A 19938-nucleotide genomic window follows, 5' to 3' on the forward strand; every position below is an offset into this window, starting at 1 on the left:
GACTAGCAAATTTGATCGGTAAATCTCATCAAGGAAAGAGCCGTAATTTCAAGAATTTCTTACTTTTGACTAATTTATTTACTGCAATGTTTTGAGAAAACTTCGCAAGCTCTGAGAGCCGCGTGATCAAATTCAGTATCTGTAAGGCGTGCTCCCAATCTCAATAGAGTACGCTGATGGTGTGAGCAAATTCCTTTGCCAGAAATCTCTTTTTTCGCGTGAGCGGCCAGTTTGTTAGTCTCCTTCGCAGCCGTTTTTAGGCTCGTCACGCAACGCTCCTCCCCACGAACGGCTGCTTCTTTTTGAACTGCATTCCTTTCCCTTTGTTGGTCTAAGAGAAGACTAATTAATCAGATCCCAATGCTTGTTTTCAATTGAACCAATCAAAAGTCAGCTAAATATTTTCCCGCGAAGAAACTTGACATGTGTTAACTGGAATATTCAGACCAGAGGAATTTTGTGGTAGTCTTTAAAAATGGAAACTCCAAAGAAAGTCGTAGAGGCTGCTGATCGCTGCTTTATTTGTGCTACAGTTGTACCAAAGAAACATAAGTTGTATATTTTCGGAAAATCGTCGATTGACTTTTGCGAAATTATCAACTCCGCACTAAATGTGAATGTGCAAAATTACTCAGCAAGCGACCAGTTATTCATCTGCAGAGCGCAGTGCTACCAAAGATTGACAAAATTTAAGCGTGCAATAGACAATCTTAAGAAGGCTAAAGTTGAATTAGAGGAGGTTTTTAAAGTGAACGTTCATCGCACGAAGAGACTGAGATGTCAAGAGGAGGAAGGGGAAGACATCGAGAAAGAGATGGATGGACAGCTAGGACAATCTGCCAGTGGAAAAGTCGTAAAAGTACTCAACTTTTCCACTGACGCTACCACTTTTACTTCTTCGCCCAGTGTTTCACCCTTCGTCTCATCAGATAACCAGCATTGCGCCTGGAAATTCCCATCGCCAAATCAGAGCGGTGGCGAATTGCTCAAATGCACGTTTATGAATACCATCGCTCATAGTCACAAAGTTGTCACCTCCACTCCGAGAAAGTCACCAAGAAACTGTGAAGGGAATGGGGAAACTTCTTGCGTAAAGCTGTCAATCAGTTATCCCAGTAAAAATGTGAATAAATCACTTCATGGTGGTTATCAACTGATTGGAAAGGCACTAGTTCACGGCATACCCTCTAGAGTCGCTTGTGCTGTCATGAACTGTCAACCCGTTCGCAAGCACATTCTAGAAAAAACATTGGGGACTTTAAGGAGAGAAGTTTTGGGGCTTTGCTCGAAAAACAATCCTTCGTTACTTCGAAAGTCTAACAAGGATGGCCTAACAGAATTCGATCTGAAGCGCGTGTGAAGAATGGAAAGTCAGAGCTCCATTATTTTATTAATTTTTGATGATTTCCGCCACCAATAAAAGAACAAAGGCTTCTTCGTGGTTTGGGAGCGTTGCTGTGGCTGGGTCGGTACTTCTCAAGCAAAGAAGTGAGAAAATGGATGCCACTTCTTCCGTTCTTGGTATTATGTTGAAAACTAAGTCAATCGAGGTATGTCTTATTTAACTAAGAAGTTATATTCATTCACAATCTACATCCTGTAATCCCTCAAAAAACAAATCACCCAGTAAAATGCATCATAGTTCTATTCTTTCCTTTTTGCCTTCAGTCAATAAACAAAGTTAAAAAGTAGTTGTTCGCACTGTGCAAGCTTGCACACTCCACAATCGAACAAGTTTAAAACCAGTTTGATTAAAATAACTACAGCTGTATGTGAGCAAAGTGGTGAAAAATTTCTTTAAATTATTTTTTAAGAGGTGTGGAAAGTGTGCCAAACAACAGTTTGGAAAAATCTAAACCTACTTTAATCGAACTTTTAGTGAGCTTATTTGGTGTGAATGAGGTTCATATTGCAAACACTAGGTGTGCACAATGCAGAAACTGCATTGTGCACACCAACTATTTATACATTTATTTCTTCCCAATGTATTTTAGATAAATTTGAATTACTAAAACCTTGGTTTTTGTTGTTTTGGAAGGCATCCATCTCCAGGCTGAACAAGCTGAAATTAACTAATTCAAATAGTAACATTCTCAAGAAACTCGATACTCTTGGAAAAGATCATGATGCTCGTCTCACTAAAACAAAGCAGAGGATTACCAAAGAGAATAGTATATTAATGGATGCCAAAGAAAAGTGTGATAGTATGGCAAATAGTCACAGTACCCATGCTGCCTGTTCAGCCTCGTGCCAGAAGGAGGTTGATGCCGCGAGGAAGGAGGTTGATGAGTTGAAGAAGGCATGTCATCCTGGCTTTGTTATTTCCTTTGATAACATTGATGTCCATGTGCAACGTCGAAATATGACAATGGACTCACAAAACCATGACTTCCATTGGATAAATCATCAAATGATCGAAAACAGGGTGTCAGGTGCAATGTTGAATTCTACTGAGCCTAAAAACTATCTGCCAAATGTCTCCAATCTTCAGTTCATTCCAACACTTGAAGATCAACAACGTCAAAGGCACAACTATATTATTTTGACGTCTCGTATTCTGGTGAAATACTTCCAAGCCCTTTCTCCCCTAGCTGAGGCATGCATCCAGCACATCCCCCATAAGCACTCCCAAGCAATGTCACAAAAGACAAAAAGGGTAACTGGAGCTTTGTTATTTTTTAAGTGAAATAGCAAGGAGTACAAATACATAAAATTATAATGCTGATTTCCAAAACTCCCATGTATGTCTACACAAAGTGTATTCATTTTCATTTAATAACAAATCACCTTGAAAACTGTTAATTGATCACATTGTAACCCTTTGCAACCCAATCTCAGCATTTTCTCCACATTGTCCTCCAAAATTATGTTTCTTATCATATTGATTGAAAAGATATGTTCAAACAGCAAGACATTTCATCTTTGCTGATCATTTCATCCACTCTCATTACTTCTATGTTTGATCAGGAATAGATGTTGCCAAGAGAAATGAGATTCTGATTACTGTTGATGCCTAATGGGTGACTTCAGTTACTCTTGAATATAACAAAAATGATAGACAAAATAATAGTTATTGTTTATGTCCTGCTTCATCAGTTTTATGCAAGCAATACTTTTAAGAGATTCAACACGATTAGATTTATCCTACAATCTTCTTTTTTTAGACACCACTGGGCTTAATTTTCAAAAATGAGAATGTCAACGAGGATATGGTGGAAATTTTGAAACAATTCCACTCATACCTCCCCCAGACTGATGATCAGGGTGTTGATGGGCAATTCTTCTCAGGAGACCAGTTAACTGTTGAGAGAGCAGTAAATGTTATTGCATCAGTAGCCAATGGCTTCACTTCAAAGGACAGGCTGGAAGGCATAAATATGCAACTGGGAGACTGGCATGCAGCTGTAAAATTGTTAAGTGTGAGTACAGTATTATTTACATACCAGTTTAATGACATGGAATTTGTCATAGCCTTTAAGCCTCAATAGTGAACAACATGCAATTTTTCCTAATTATGTCACTACTTGGCCACATATACAGGTGATGGGAATGAATGATAAAAGTGATTACCAAAGATGAACATTAGATGTTTAAACAAAATTAATTCTCCCAAGCAGTACCTTAAGAAATAAAGAGAGAAGAGTGTGGAAAAAATGCATGCCGATACCAGGGCTTGAAGGGTACTTTAAGAACAGCTTTTACAGTCAGGCAACAACTGCGATATGCAATGCAACAACCTTGGGGCAACAACTTCAACTAGACAAAACAACTAACTTTATAACTTGAGGCATGCTGAATTTCATACACATTTTTATCCCTGGTCAAAATCTCTCTTTTTTTTTTTTTTAACATTACGTTCTGGCAACAGTATGGTATGGGATAAGATCATGGAATAAATCTATTTGATCAAATCTGCTATTTATAGTGCCAAAAATTTTGAAAGTCTGCTGGTATACCAAATTAATTTCTATGCAGTTGTTGCTCAATATTATTCCTGGTTAATTAATTAATATTGCCCCTTTTACTTCACATTTCTATAGTTTTTCCCCTTTTCAACCATGCCATTTTTACCAGAAATAAGATTACACTGCAACATAATCATTTACATTTATTTACTTTACCTCTTTCTTTACACATTGGACAGCTTATCTACTCAAGATTCTTTAGTGGAAAATCATCAGTGGACAACTGCACTATGTTTGCAGACTGTGCTCTAATTAACCGGAGAAATGTCACAGGTGATGTGTCCTCATCCTACAGACCAAACAGAGACTTTTTCCGTGTTGTTTTTAAATCAAGGGTGATAGGAGCAGCCATGTCACTATTGGGATTTGAAGATAAGTCTAGCACTCCATCAAAATACACGTTGCCAAAAAACATGAGAGCCCTGGAAAAGGCAGCCAAGCTGAAGGTACTTCATGACCTATCTGCTAAAGTGGTGGATAGTTTTGTTTTCAAGGATAATGTGGCTGAGAAAGTAAACAACATCATTTCTGAGCATGAAAGAAGACATGTCCTTAATAATCAGGGCTTAACTCCAGATGGTCGATTCCCATGTAGATTTCTAGGATGCAAAAGTTCCTTTAAGCACAATGGAAAAGCAAGAAGAAACCATGAACTGGCCCATAATCCTCCAGTTCAAGTGGAAAATGAACCTTTCCACGTTTCTTCTACCAAACCATCTCCCCCTTCCAGGCCTGAAGAGATGAAATCAAAAGATGATGTATTTGATTACAATTGTGCCTTATTAACAGATGGGTATTTATTCTTCAACTTCCTTGATGCAATTAAGGAAGGCGATGGGGATCGATTAATAAGGCAGTACAAGTACTTCATGCTGCATTGCAAAGCAGATGGAACACACAGCACCAAGTATGCCCTTGAATGCCTCTATCAATTATATCTTGTGTATGCTCTTTTAACACCCAGAGATAGTGTACGCTTTGTCTGGAATAGATCGGTAAACAATCATGGCAAGAAAGCATGCAACATCCCATTAGATGAATCAACTGAACACAGCAACAACTTCATAAAACAGTGCATCAGGAATCTGGGCCCAAACATCACTGAGGCAGCTGTCTCAAGAGTATGCAAAGCGGAGAGTACCACTAGATTGATACTAGAAAATCTTGATGAAAGCCTACAACGCATCTCTAGGTCTGGGAGCCATTCTGAATCATCAGAAAAGAAAGACCTAGATGAACTGTTAAAGAAAGTTGTTAGCTTCCAAGCCTTCTGTGAAATTGAGGGTCGCAAGTATATTCATTTCAAAGACTTTAAACGAGATGGCCTTGAAAATCTTGATTTGTCTGACCTATACCATTGGATTAATAGACACAAACGAAATGTTGTGTTAGGGATAAGGTCCAGATAGAAATCAAGCAATTATTATATCCAGCACCTCTGTTTATGTACATTGATAATCAGAGGGGTGTATGGAAAAGAGCCATGACTACTGATAAATGTTTAGATTCTCCTTCCAAATTACCCTGCATTTGCATGTGAAATAAAAGGAAAAATTGTTGTTACATTAAGAGAGATTGAAGGCCTATATTCCATGCACCCCTCAAATAATCTAGCGTTTGATACCATAGACCACGATCTTCTGCTCTTATGCAAAATGAAAGTAAATGAAATTTAAAACCAACAAAATATTGAACCACAAGATATGCATGTCATAGGTTATGGCAAAATCAATTTGTCCATTTCTTACTTGTTGAAACTGTACTGAAATATTAGATTTAGTTAAGTGTTGATGTTATGTACAACCTAGTACAATAGGCACTCTATATGCCTAATTTGTTTTCTTCATAATCATTAGCATTATAGTAATAATAAGAAATCCCTATTAATAACTATGTCCACTCCTATCACTAATGCTGTTGAGACTAATTGTACCGATTTCAATGTTACAGGCGTTTATTTACTTAGATCTATACTTTCACAATTGCGGCCAAAATATCTGCTGGTATTTCATCATCCAATGATTCTGTTGAATTGTCCAGTGTCTCTTCAAGCATGGAGATTGACTCATCCAACTGAGATAAAGATACATTATCAACAATCATGTCAAACAGTTCACTGTCTTGAAAAATCTCATCCCATTCATCCATGTACTCATCATCAAAATCAATGCTGCTTTCAAAATGGGTACCAGGGAGGTCTCTGTCACATGTAACATCCCCAAAAACAATGCTAATGACTGATAAAACTTTCTGTGCATGACGTTTGTCCCATACTTCCACTGACTTATAGATGTCTGAAAGAGTAAAAATTGAGGCTATGTTTTCCAAAACCTGAAATATCTGATGCTCAGAAAATCCCAACATGAAGTGAAGATTTGTTAGAGTTTTGACTTCTCCATTGGCACTTGTATTTAAGAGTTTCAAAACTAATATTTTGTGATATTGATTCAAGGCATTCTCTACAAGTTTTTTGCTGTCTGCTGATACACTTCTTTGCTGGTGTGTACCAACAGTTACATTCTGAATGGCTTGTGATGGGTATTTACAGTAACTGAAACAATCTGGTTGCCCACAGTCACAACTTGCTGCACAAATGTCACAGCACTTGTGAGGTATCTCTATATTGACAGCATCTGCATCAAAATGCTTCATCAGAGTCATCCTTCTACACTCTTTAGTTTTGATGAAAGACTTTATGTCAGAATGGACATGGTTCAGCAATACACCATGATAAAGCAAAAAAGCAACACTTTCACCACTGTCTCTTCCAGCACGCCCAGTCTCTTGTACATATGCTTCTACATTCTTCGAAGGTCCATAATGAATCACTCTTTGAACCCCTTTACAATTGATGCCCATACCAAAGGCAATTGTAGCTATAAGTAGCCTAACTGAACCATGTTCTTGCTGAAAAGACTCCAAAACAATTTTCTTGTTTGCCTCTGGAGTGCATGAATGAAGCATTTCGACTAGTGGATATCCATTGCTACTTGTCATATTCTCCTTACCAAGCAGACCACTCATTGTAGCATAAATAATGCTACACTGTTTAATTGTTTGACAGTACACGATGGTTCTTACACAATTCTGTCCTTCTGTCCTCAGTGTATCAGTAAGCCAAGCAAAGTATTCTTCATGTTCAGCCTTTTTGTCCATACAATGAACAACATACCTGATGTTGGTTTTGTTAGGACTTTCTTTAATTTCAACAAAGCATTCCATATGTAATATGTTGAGGATGGTATCTCTTGTGAGGCGAGTTGCGGTGGCTGTCAAAGCAATGACTGGGACGTCTGAAGCCAAAGACCTTAACTCATACAACTTCCCGTAACATTCTCTAAATGCAGCCATTTTATTTTCCTGTGAAGTCCCCCTTGAAATAAAGATTTTTAAGTCTGTTAGCATTTTTAGCCGGACGTAAATGCTACATCAAAATAATATAAATAAGACATACTGGTAATTATCTTCAGAGAAAGTGAAACGTATTCTAATTGTATTTCAAATTATCAACTCACAAAACTTCATCAACAACATAAAATAATCCGTTAATTGAGATTAGTCTGCCTATAGACTAACTATTGCACAAAAGATGAGTACAGACTGCGAAAGTTTTGTAAAACAAGATCAATGAGGTATAAAAAGTATTTTAATTGCGTGAAAGGCTGCACTAGTCAAAAGCCAACATTTCTACATCTGAAGAATAAATAAGGCAAGATATTGCCTGAAACCCACTTACCATTGCCTTAGAACATGTGCCTCATCGACTGCAATGGCACAAAGCTTACGGGAATATACATCGTTGTGCAACATCACCCTCCAGCGGTCGTTTTTGAGCCATGCTTCCGGCGATCCATAGACCAATGAATATTTCCCGTTTTCAACACTTACTCTTTCATCTTCAGAAGCCGAGGTCAGGTTTAGAGCGCTAATCCCAACACTCGTAAGGAACTTGACTTGATCATCCATGAGACTAATCAATGGACTAACAACTACAACAGTATGTCCTGAAGTTGATCGAAGTGCATCAAAAGTGGTCGGTAAGGCTTGGTAAATAAGCGATTTACCATAACCTGTAGGTAAATTAACGAAAACATCTCTTTTCTTCTCCGTAACTGCACTTATAGCTGTCTTCTGGTGTGTATTTAACGAAGAAATTTTGAATGTTGAAGCCACAAGGGAAAATACTTCATCAAGAGACGCCATTTTGATTGCTTATATAAGACACGCGCTGTGATTGGCTTGTTGGCATTGGCGCGAACGGTTTCAGGATCTGAGAACCAAACTCTGGTTGGTCAGAAAAGGGAAAGGAATGCAGTTCAAAAAGAAGCAGCCGTTCGTGGGGAGGAGCGTTGCGTGACGAGCCTAAAAACGGCTGCGAAGGAGACTACCAGTTTGTCAGCACGGGGAAATATATTAACTTATTAAGCTTAACTCAGACTCCACCAGACGTATATGAGTAAAATTTATATCAATGTTGAGAGAATAGTCCGTAGTAAAAAGCGATTAGCTTCATTTAAGCGCGCTACAGAAAGCAGAGGCAAAATGCGAGTCCACGGCTCATTAAAACTCCACAAAAGAACCATTACTAACTAAAGCCCTAGAAACACAAAATGCAATGTAAACGCTGGAGTTTTCCTAAGCGTCAATAAAATTACAATGGACGTTCACAAACGTTGTCTTTGACTAAACGCTTCGCAGCTCGGCATTTAGAATTTATTTTTCCCTTGATTACTCTCCACGCTTTATCTTTTTCCTCGCTGCAACTAACTGGAAAACTGGTAAACAATAATACTTTTAAAGAATTAAGTTTGTTGTTGTCTAGACATTTTTTGTCATGGGAACCGTCCGTGTTACTTGTCGCAAGTTCTTCCTTGCTGAAAAAAAATGGAAGAAGCTTAAGTGCGCACAAGTGCCGCTCATTTTCTCTTCCCAGTGTCTGCTGGACGAGCTTTATTTTAGTGGGAGTCACGCAGGTGCCTATAAGCTCCTCGCCAACTTTCTGTGCTGTGCAGGGCGACTGCAACGCAGAAGGGAGATGCAGGCTAGTCTCTGGTTGGTTCTCTTCGCAAAGTGTGTTTAAGGTATCAATGTTGATGGTGGCAAGGTCTTCGCTGTCGGTTTCGCCTGCGACTCCTTCATTCACGCAACCTTAGCTGATAGTGGCATTTAACTACAAAGGCAAAGAAATAGCAACCCGTTCAGTTTAAGTCAGGCGATAATTGTGTGTCTCGGTTAAGATAATATTATACGAGTTAAGCAGTTGACTGAAATTCACTTGTAGCATATTGGGCTTAAGTTTATGCAAAGAATAAACAACCGAAGTGTAACTTGAGCATACGTATACAGAAGCAGAAAAATTGCTGTACAACTCACTAAAGGGAATGGATTAACTGTTTGTCTCTCGAGTCCCTCAAGGCACTCTTCTAATTGTGAAAAACCCGCGGCCATTTTTTCTTCTAATCCTGCTACACAGCCTTGTATTTTCGAGAGCATCTAAAAGAGAAAGCAAGACGTGATAATGAGCTTAAAATTGAGGTAAATCCTGACATTACTAATAGAACCAAATCGAACGCTTGATTCAGCGAACTCGATTACTTTCGGCATCGATTTAACGTTTTTCTGGCTATGAAAATTTCAACCAAGGAATTTAAATTGATCAAAAAGCCTGTGTTCAACCAGTATACTAATTTTGGGGGACAATGATGATAACAGACAACAGGAAACTGGCAGCAAATTTCAAAGAAACGTTACCTTCAAAACACTCTCTTGAAAATCCATCTGCTTTTTCAGTAATTCCTCATTATTTTCAAACTTTATCCTCAAACTGCTACATTCCGCATTCTTTTCTGCAAGTTTCTTGCGCAGGTCCAAAACACTGTCTTCACTGTCAGTTCCACTGGCCGGGCCGTAACTTGGTGTTGAAGGGGCTGATAGTTTAGGTTTTTTTGCGTCGCGCCGGTTTGCCCTCCACTCCTTCTCTCGTTTCTTCTGACTGGCTAAGAACTCCGAGTATGGGTCTTCAGGGGGAACCGCTTGAATATCAACCGTCTGAGACAAACAAGCAAATACAGGATCTGTTAGATTTGTTAAAGGAACTTCAGAAAACAATCAACATTAGCACACGCCATGCTGATTTACAGCTTTAAAAAGCGGTGTTTTCCTTCCGAGACCGGCGAATTACTATCTTGTAAAAATTCACGCATGATATATACGGAAACCATTTTGAACTAAAGTTTTAACTTCCATGCGGGTGACGAAAACCTGACTCTCTAGCACCCTTGTTAATCAAGTTTAAAAAACACGAAAAAAACGAAATTGTACCGAAACCCCAACGCAAACGAGTGGCCAAGTGCTATCAACTGCTTTACGAATCAAAGCTAACCGCTCAAAAAAGTCATTTATTCTTACATACTTACTTTTTGATTCGCCTTTTCCACGCTTGTGGTCTCAGTTACTTCTGCTGCATCGGTTGGGTTGAGCGACTCAGGTGCAGTTAAAAAAAGGTCCTTGTTGCTAGCAACGAACTCTGCGTCCAGACGCATTAGTTTTGTCTGGTCATCTGCAAGGTATAGAAAATAAAACATAATTCATTATAATTTCCCTTGGAATCTTAGTCGTGGCTTTTTACAAAACAAATTCATGGCACACAAAATGTAAAAAGAAAGTAATTGGTCTAACCTGCAACTCCAATGATTGTTGCTTCAAGTTCCTCTTTTTCGTACCTCACGTTGACAACACTTCCTCTCGTTGTATTGTCGCCTTGAACAACTTTCACAATATTTTTCGTTGGAACGATGCTCGTCGACTTATCCGATGCGAAATAAAATAGGCCGTACTTCGGCACTTTAAGCTGATTTCTGCGAGACATGTTGGGTTTAGGGACCGGTCATTATTTATCGCCTGGGGGGGGTCGGAGTATTTTTGTTGTCACATCGAAGCATTTACCTGATCCCCCCGTAGAGTATCTGGTTTTTTAGAGATCCCCCCTTATCGGTAGTGGAAAGTTTCATGATCCCCCCCCCTTTTCTCCCAGCCACCGCCAAATAACTTTTTGAATATGCAAGTGATATTTTAATAGTGGTACTTACGTCTCATGGACCTTGAACCACAACGGTAAATATTTGCTCGTCAGATACGAACTGAATTGTCGAGGAAGTGCCAATCTCAGGCTGTTCATCCAAATCCACGAAAACATAGTCATCGTCGCTCTCTGCCTCTCCACTTTCGGATTCTTCATCCTCGAATTCCACGTCATCTTCATCACTCGACAGTTCTTCTGTTATCACAGTCTCTTTATTCTGTCGGTAATAGTGACATCGAATGGCCTTCACTTTGTCAAGTTTCCGACCCACAGTCGTCAAACCATGCTTGTTGAGATACAGGTCTAGTTCTCTTACCCGCAACTTTTGAACTTTGCCACCCTCGATGAGGTTATCCCATTGAAAGTCCTTGTACGTTCGTTCGGCCTCTTGCCTTCTTCGCTCCTGAGCTGCTCTTGTTCTGATGTCCTTTCGGATCTCAATATCCTTCAAATGATTAACATATGCAATGACGTGCTTCTCTTCCACATTATATTTTGAGCAGAAGCTCTTCATGGTATCCTGATCGTTTCTGATACTGTCAGAATGTTCCTCGTACAGATCTTTAATACATTTTCTTGGAAGGTAATCATCTGGTGTCCTGCCCGTCGATTCCGTCTGATAGATATCCATGAAATGTCCAGGATTGTTTGAATCTGGTACAGGTTGCGGAATTCTTTCCGTTTCTGGACCGACCCATCTATTGTTAGAACACCAGGAACAGAGATTGGAACTTTCTTCTCTTGACTCTTTACAGGCATCACGACAGAATTCCATAAAAAGTTCTCCACGAATATAGTGGTCTTCCATAAACGATTCGATCTTTCGGAAGTATGCTGCACCGGGCGCTTGCTCTTTCTTTCGTTCTGATGCACCCCAATAGTTGTCGAGGTAAACAGAATTGAAAAAGAATAATTCATCAGGGGACTCGCTTACTTTGCTCTTGATGTAATCTTTAAGGACAGGGGCATCATCAATTCTCTCGGCTACCTGACTACAGACATACCAGGCATTTTTCTCCATCCGTTTCTTTTCGTACTCTTCGTATGACTGGAGAGACAGTTGTTTGTTTGATTGTCCTGGCGCGACCTAAAATTCCTTTTTTTTTGGTCTGATCCCCCCCATTATGCTTGTCAATTACGGCTGATCCCCCCTAAAGGTCTTCAAAAAACCATGTGATCCCCCCTAAATACTCCGACCTCCCCCAGGCGATAAATAATGACCGGTCCCTTACAGTAGGCCACGCGTCAAAACAAGGCTGAAACGAAGCTGGTGTCTGTCGTCTTGCTTTATTTAAGGCCTTTCATATGGTTTATGTTGTTATAGCAACTGTCACTAATTGTTTTCAGTCGTAAACAATAACCTATTCAATGGTAAATTTCTCACGTCCTCATGCCGCGCGGCTTGTGTAACCTTATTGTTAGAAAAATTCCCAAGCATGGCTTTTTGACTCATCAATTTGAAACTTACGTCTTTTCAATAGAGCGTTCTGCTATAACTAAAAATATATTTTGTTATGTGATATCCTATGAGACCACCCGCACACACTCAGACAAACATTGCGACCAACTGAAATGAAATGTCTCAGCGAGAGCTGTAGTATTGAAAGAAAACGACAGGAAATTTCACTAAAAAGAGTTAGCATTCTTAAAGGAAGCGGTGCAGTGCAACGTTCCAGCAGAAGCTATCGCCAGTGTCAACGAGGAAACTGCTGTTCGTAGCCGGAAAAGGAAACGTGGAAATTTTGACTCCGACTTCGCGGTAGCTAAATTTCGCGCCAAGTTCCCTTGCGCTAAAATAGCGAAAATTAAACAGTGCAAACAATGAACCACTTTACAGTAGTGACATTTCGCTATTGTCATACTGGCTGTGTTAGAACCTCCCCCTTCCCCGTAAAACATAATAATAATAGTAATAACAATTATAATTCATTTCTAAGAGCTATTTATACTTGACGCGTGCGAATAGTTTATCAGTGCTGCTGTTTACTGGCGGCATTCTAATGGAAGGTGCGACTTATGTTACTAATTGTTTTCTTTGTTGCCCGTATCATAACACCTTGGCGCTTCATTGAAGAGATATTAGGGACCTTTAGCAGCAAGACGCGAGACCCACAACGCGAACGTGATGACCGAGAGAGTCCTGGAACCAGGACGCGGTCGTGTGCATTACCTTTTTGTCCTTAAGCTTTCACAGCAAACACGACGCGAGCTTCAAAAAACCTCTTTAGATGTGCTCTTTTCAAGAAACGAGAGAAGCGCTACTTTTAGCGTTCGATAGCGGAGTTATTGATGAAAAAGAATTTGTGCTGTTATACGAAGAAAGTACCTCGAAAAATCCATCTTTTGGCTACGAAGATTACGAGAAGTTTGATTTGAACTCCATCGATCCTGCAACGTGCAAAGCAGACTTCAGAGTTGAAAAGAACGATCTTTTCATGCTTAAAGAAGCATTAAACATCCCTGACCGCATAGTTTGCCATCAAAGATCGATTTGTGATGGAATGGAAGCACTCTGTATGGTTCTCAAGCGCCTTGCCTACCCATGTCGATACAGTGACATGATACCTCTATTTGCAAGGCCTGTTCCTGTCATAAGTATGTTAACAAACGAAGTGATCGATTACATCTATGACAACCATCACCACAGAATCACAGCATGGAATCAAGATCTACTTATGCCTTTAAAGCTTGAGGCGTATGCTGCTGCAGTTCATGATAAAGGTGGTGCACTAAATAATTGTTTTGGTTTTATAGATGGAACTGTGAGACCTATCTGTAGACCAGGAGAACACCAAAGAATAGTTTATAATGGTCATAAAAGAGTGCATGCCATAAAATTCCAATCTGTTACTTTGCCCAATGGAATCATTGCTCAATTATTTGGCCCAGTTGGTAAGTGATAGTATTCAAAATCTTTCATTCATACATTTTCTTTGATTTTATATTTTTTTGTGCTTCTAGTTTTATTGGTTTAATAATAGTTCACTTTAAGTTAGTTAATGGTTCACATTGTTTTAGTAATACTGTATTTTTATTTCTACTTTTCAGAAGGAAGAAAACATGATTCTGGTATGCTTGCAGATTCTGGGCTCCTACAGCAGCTAAGCCAGTATGCCTTTTCTTCTACTGGTGACCCTATGTGCCTGTACGGTGACCCAGCTTACCCATTGAGGATCCACTTGCAAGCTCCATTCAGGAATGCAGTGCTTACCCCTCAAATGCATTTCTTCAATGAATCAATGAGTTCTGTTCGAGAGTCTGTTGAATGGCTTTTTGCAGACATTGTTAATTACTTCAAGTTTTTGGACTTTAAAAAGAACCTGAAATTGCAGTTGAGTGCTGTAGGTAAATTTTACATTGTAGCAGCAATTCTACGCAATGCCTTGACATGTATGTACTTTAATGAAACCTCAAAATTCTTTGGGCTTGAGCCACCAACACTACAGGAATACTTCTCATGAGACTTTATAATGAGATCATTAATAAGTTTTGTACCATCTCAGGTTTTCTTTGAATTTAATGGATTTTTCAAACCAGTCTATTTGAAATAGAAAATCAATGGTTTCGAGTAGGACTAACCTGTAGTAGAGACTAATTTCTCTGTTTCTATTTTACTAGAATGGCTTTCCATCAACCAAGAAAAAATAGTTCGGCATCAAAAAAATCAACTCTTAATTGATATAGTTGAATAAAATCTAACCATAGTCATTCTGCTATAAATTTATTTGATTGGTATTTAAAACTTTAAACATTTCAATGTCCTGAAACTTAAACAAACATTTTAAGACACAAAGTAAAAATCATAGCCTGGAAAAATATAGCCTAAAACAATAAACAATATTTTATCAGTGCAAACTGGAACAGGAGATGTAATAAATAACTAAGGGATAATTTTGGTTTTCAATAAGACCATGATAATACACTTTTGAAATAAAATTGGATAAACACAGGACTTATTGTTCATTTTTGCACCATTCTTGACATCAGTGCCAACATCATTGTCTGAAATTCTTGCATCTTCTGTGCTTGTAGTTGCTGTTGTGCTAGCATCATCTTCATAAAATCATCATGCTTTTTTTCTTGTAATTCAACCTCCCTCCTCTTCATTTCCATTTCTTCCTTTCTGAACTTCTCCATAGACTCATTTTTTTCCCGTAAGTACATTAAGGTATCACTTCCATTTGATCTCCGCTTTTTCGGTCTTGTTTCTTGTTCTGGATTTTCATCATCCTCTCCACTCTTTTTGCTTTTTCCAATCCTCTCCATAGCCTTGCGTCTCATTCCATCTGCTGTCAACCTATCATATTCTTTCTTCTTACACTTTACCTCTGCATCTGCATCATGTGCACTATCACATTCCCTTTCCTTTTCAATTAATTCTTCCACAATTGTCTCCCATTCAACCATATCGGTCTCGATACCTGATGCCTTTTCCTCGTCATTCAACTTTCTTTGGACTTTCTGTGCCAGGAAACGATACCTGTCCCTCACTGACCTAGCTTCCACCTTAAATTTGGGCCTTTCGATGGTCATCACGTTGTCTGCTATGACTTTCCACTTCTCGCCTCGCTGAGCTTTGCCTTTCTTTGTGTCAAAAGGGTCAACAGCGCGGATTTCCCTGCATAATAGGGTATCATGCTCCTCAGTCCAATGCATAGCATTTCTGTTTAGAAAAATATAAAACTTTTAAGCTTACAGAAACTTAGCATGACTACAGTAAGACAAATATTAACAATTCAAAGATGCCAACCTGAAATTTACTGCGTTAACAATTCAGACTCCGTATTTTACTAAAATCTCTTCAAGAGAAATCACTGTGTGACAAACTTTACACAGCAATGTTGACAACATGGCGGTAAGATGTGAACTCAGGTATATATCTCAATTTTGCAGACGAAATACAGAGTATTTGTAGGATTTCAAAACTTATAACACACGACTTGGCATTATTTTCAATAACTAAGAGAACTTACGATTGTTTTGAAGTCTTTGGACGACTCGAAGAAGCAGTTGAAGATCGACTCGTGGAGGGCTCAGAAGGTGCGAACACTAGACTCATCTTAAACGAAGAAATCAAAGAATAATTTAGATCTTTACCATCTTAAACTGGCCAGGAATGTTGTTGAATGATTGTTTAATAAGTTAGTGGGCAAAAACTTAGTCTTACCTCGTTGAAAGAGTTAAAAAACCGAACACGTTGTCCCACGACGTGAAACCACACTGTCTGGCGTCCCAGAATCGCGACGACACGATGAGACAAGTACGACTGGCTTCCGTGCCCATAACCGGAACTAAAAATTGACATCCGGTACCGCGTCGCCGTACCTCGCGTCCTGGTGCTTAAGGTCCCTATTTTTGGACGTGACCTTTCGCGTAAATGAAGCAGTTGCTTTCTTACATGAAATAAAAACAAGCCTGAAACACCGAAGCAAAGTGTAATCTTTGGGGGAGTAATTAGGCCAAAGGACTAAATGGCTATTTATACACGGCGGCAAACGTGAGCGAGAAACAAATTGTAGGAGGAGATTGCACACTTAACTGACTGACGGATTGTACAGCGGTTATTTTTGAGCGCTCGCGAAAAAAACCTTCGTTTCAAGAGTTCATGCCAGCATGGATCGAGAGCGTGAAATCCTAAATTACATCTGCAATGAACGCCTCGATTTATTGGAGGTACTAAAGGAAACTGAAATCAAACTGCAAGAGACAGCTGCAGCTTTACCAGAAGGACAAGATTTGTCTTTTGTTATGGAGAATTATCGTTCTGTTGTTGTAAGTGTCGAGAACATGCTGAAGGGACTAGATGAATTAGAGGAGAAAGTAAAATCGACAATTTTGTGACTGCTGTTCTTAGAGCAATCAATCAAACAACGGCTCTTTTAGGGGCCACCAAACACAGTAAAGTTGTGACCAACTGAACAAGGCTGACACCTTCATTTAGTCTTGACTAGCAAATTTGATCGGTAAATCTCATCAAGGAAACAGCCGTAATTTCAAGAATTTCTTGCGTTTGACTAATTTATTTACTGCAATGTTTTGAGAAAACTTCGCAAGCTCTGAGAGCCGCGCAATCAAATTGAAAGAAAACAACAGGAAATTTCACTAAAAAGAGTTAGCGTTCTTAAAGGAAGTGGCATGGTTGGTACCAAACACTGTTGTTGGCGTGAGTGTAAGACAGACTCAAGATGTGCCGATAAAAGGCAAAAATCAATCAAAGAGTTAGAGGAATAGGGGAAGGAAAGTATTCATTCCTTTCCCAAAACCTTTGCGAGACTTGGCAAAGTGTAAGCGTCGGGTAGTGGCTTGCTCACGTTCATCGGTAAAATGCCTAAATGCCCAGAAACCCTACAATATAGGGCGAGGGCCAAAATAACACCGGACAATGATTTTATTCAAGGCTTTACAAAGGCACGCAGAAGTAAATCAAATCCGTTAGAACACGGAGCAAGAAAAAGTAAATGCGATTATGCGCTTCCATTAACGTGAAATCGGTCGTTTTAAGACTGAAATAAAGAGAAGAAAGCGACCCGCAACAGCTACAACACTGAACCTGAAGAACTGATGTACGATCGAATCAACGCGCGCGGCACAAGCTAAAACACTCAAGATGATGTAACGATCGATACAGTTAAAAAAAAATTGCTATAAACTTCCAGGAACAGATTGCTCATTTCAGTTGACGGCTGAAATTTCCGATAAGGAAACAACATTCCAGGACACCCACATCTACAAAGTCGAACGATTCGAAAAAGACACAGTCCTTGATGTGTGTACTCATTTTAAACAGCATTTCGGAATACGCACTTTAGTTCCTGTCACCCGCAAGGTGTTAAAAAAAATCTTATTTAAGGGGAGGCCCTCAGACCTCTCAGAACAAACTCTTCTCAAAAAATATTACAAGAGAAAATTGCAAACTTCAAAGCACGTCTGCTATAGAACTTGTTTATGCGGCTAAGCATTTTTCTGAACTGATGAACAACAGTTGAGGATTTTTCTCAACGGACGACCGAAACCCCAGCCGTGCGAACTGTTGAATTTTAATTACTTTTCCCAAGGGGTAACCGGCTGAACCAATAATTATTAGTTTTTTGGAACGGATAACACCAGCAGTACGAACGGATGCAAATGTTTTTGAACGGATAACACAAGCCGTGCGAACGGATGCAATTTTTTTTTGAACGGATAACCCAAGCCATGCGAACGGATACTATATTTTTTTGAACGGATGACCCAAGCCGTGCGAACGGATGCTAATTTTTTTGAACGGATAACACAAGCCGTGCGAACGGATGCAAATTTTTTTTGAACGGATAACCCAAGCAGCGGGAACGGATGCAAATTTTTTTCGAACGGATAACACAAGCCGTGCGAACGGATGCAAGTTTTTTTTGAACGGATAACCCTGGCCGTGCGAACGGATGCAAATTTTTTTGAACGGCTGGTGAACGGCAAGTGAACGGCAAAACGCCTTCGAATGGATAGCCGTTAGTGTACGTTTTCGCGTGAGAGGTCACATCTTTGTTCACATGCAACTTAAGGTGAAAATTTTCCAATTTACCCAGTCCAGGAAAAACATCAGCAAAGTTCTTAACAATCTCCAAAGAAGTTCTTTCACTTGTGATTGAGTATGCTTGTGGTGAGTTCGGAGGTCCAACTCTCAACACGTTCAGCTTCTCAGCTGTATCCTTTCCCAGCAGAGCTTTACCACGACCTTCAACAACAGTAAACTCATCCACACACTTTTCTCCAGGCTCTTTACAATGAATTTCGCTTTCAAAAGTTTCAACAACCTCGATTGATTTGGTTAGGCCGTAAGCAAACAGCTTCTTCTCACACTTTCGGGATTTGCACTTAACTCCTTTCTGTTTAAGACTTTTCCATGTAACAAGATCCACAATGTTACATGTTGCCCCCATGTCAATTAGGACATTCTTTAACCGGACACCTCCAACAGACAAATCAACACCACCTCGAGCTATTACTGCTCTTTGTATCCAACACAATAGCACAGTTATCTTTTTCTTCTGAGACTTTATTAGCTCCTTCTGAAGGATGTCTTCCACTCGGTTTTGTTGGGATTCCAGTGAAATAAACTATCACAAGGTAGTTGGAATCTTAACGTTTAATAGAACGAAGAACTTACAGTTCAAGGAAATCCTAGCACGAGGTAAGACTAACTTGATTGGGTAACTCAAGTCACATGACAACAAGCGATTGCGTGACAATAATGTTACACCTTTCCTTCTTTTTTTTTTTTTTTAAAGGAACAACTGGAACTATAGAGAAAATGAAACAATGAACGGTTCCAATAAAATATTCGCAGAGGTGTACACGGAAATAAGCTGAGAAACATAACGATAATGTTCGTCACAAACTTGGTCAAACAGTAAAGAAAAAAAAAGAATAAATGTAAAGATCTAAGTCTGAACAAAGTCTTTTAAGTAGGCAGGGGGACGAATAGAGCGTCCGCTGCGTGTGAACACATTGCTCTTTGGGCACTCAGTCAATGGGGCTTGATGGGTAGCTGATGATCTTGGCCCTGGTTGGTTTCTGGACAGTGTTGTTGGGCGTCCTGTGCTGTTTTCTCCTGGTAAGGTTTCTGTGCTGGCTTTGGTTGGTGGACTGTTCAGAATTGGAGTTGGAATTTGAATGTTCCCATCCTTAGTCATGAGCGGTTCCTTTGACTGTCGAAGATGTCTCTGGTTTCTTCGGAACAACCTGCCATCTTCTGTTCTAATGGGGTAGGATCTGACATCTACTTGTTGCTCAACTTGTGCCTTTGTCTATCTCTGCTTTCTGTCAGAGGCTTGTGGTTTCATGCGTACAACATCACCTTTTATGAGGCTGTAAAGTTCTTTGACATTTTGATTGTAATAACGTGTCTGAACTTCT

At 39.5% G+C, this 19938-nt stretch overlaps 4 protein-coding genes, 1 long non-coding RNA gene and 1 pseudogene across 7 annotated transcripts; 2 read left to right on the forward strand and 4 right to left on the reverse strand.

Annotated features, from left to right (window-relative positions):
* Window positions 1–357: 357 nt before the first annotated feature.
* On the forward strand, window positions 358–5465 carry LOC148716531 (uncharacterized; annotated as a pseudogene). The gene is made up of 4 exons (XR_015995317.1): window positions 358–1550; window positions 2039–2656; window positions 3165–3419; window positions 4145–5465. The product of XR_015995317.1 is annotated as an uncharacterized LOC148716531 (transcript).
* Window positions 5466–5611: 146 nt separating this feature from the next.
* On the reverse strand, window positions 5612–8351 carry LOC111343564 (uncharacterized). Its single transcript, XM_088744998.1, has 2 exons — window positions 7702–8351; window positions 5612–7338 (listed from the first exon to the last, which is right to left on the reverse strand). Exons 1-2 carry the CDS (start codon window positions 8166–8168, stop codon window positions 5934–5936), a joined length of 1872 nt encoding a protein of 623 aa, XP_088601124.1. The 5' UTR covers window positions 8169–8351; the 3' UTR covers window positions 5612–5933.
* A 63-nt stretch (window positions 8352–8414) lies between these two features.
* On the reverse strand, window positions 8415–10837 carry LOC148716532 (uncharacterized). Its single transcript, XM_088744598.1, has 4 exons — window positions 10382–10837; window positions 9717–10013; window positions 9310–9458; window positions 8415–9115 (listed from the first exon to the last, which is right to left on the reverse strand). Exons 1-4 carry the CDS (start codon window positions 10547–10549, stop codon window positions 8617–8619), a joined length of 1113 nt encoding a protein of 370 aa, XP_088600724.1. The 5' UTR covers window positions 10550–10837; the 3' UTR covers window positions 8415–8616.
* Window positions 10838–10852: 15 nt separating this feature from the next.
* On the reverse strand, window positions 10853–12484 carry LOC148716533 (uncharacterized). The gene is made up of 2 exons (XM_088744599.1): window positions 12431–12484; window positions 10853–12133 (listed from the first exon to the last, which is right to left on the reverse strand). The coding sequence occupies exons 1-2, from the start codon at window positions 12482–12484 to the stop codon at window positions 11057–11059; spliced, it is 1131 nt and encodes a 376-aa protein (XP_088600725.1). The 3' UTR covers window positions 10853–11056.
* A 703-nt stretch (window positions 12485–13187) lies between these two features.
* Window positions 13188–14998, forward strand: LOC111335524 (uncharacterized). 2 transcript variants are annotated; one of them, XM_022941449.2, is made up of 2 exons: window positions 13188–13767; window positions 14095–14998. In XM_022941449.2, the coding sequence occupies exons 1-2, from the start codon at window positions 13275–13277 to the stop codon at window positions 14505–14507; spliced, it is 906 nt and encodes a 301-aa protein (XP_022797184.1). In that variant the 5' UTR covers window positions 13188–13274; the 3' UTR covers window positions 14508–14998. The 2 variants fall into 2 exon arrangements, with proteins under 2 accessions (XP_022797184.1, XP_022797183.1); XM_022941448.2 differs by having other exon boundaries at window positions 13189–13938.
* LOC148716534 (uncharacterized) lies at window positions 14751–16366 on the reverse strand. Its single transcript, XR_015995318.1, has 4 exons — window positions 16214–16366; window positions 16020–16105; window positions 15673–15709; window positions 14751–15166 (listed from the first exon to the last, which is right to left on the reverse strand). It is a non-coding gene; the product is annotated as an uncharacterized LOC148716534 (long non-coding RNA).
* Between the last annotated feature and the right edge of the window lie 3572 nt (window positions 16367–19938).

The sequence above is a fragment of the Stylophora pistillata genome, chromosome 14 (assembly GCF_964205215.1).
Source record: "Stylophora pistillata chromosome 14, jaStyPist1.2, whole genome shotgun sequence".
In the NCBI taxonomy this organism is placed as follows: domain Eukaryota; kingdom Metazoa; phylum Cnidaria; class Anthozoa; order Scleractinia; family Pocilloporidae; genus Stylophora; species Stylophora pistillata.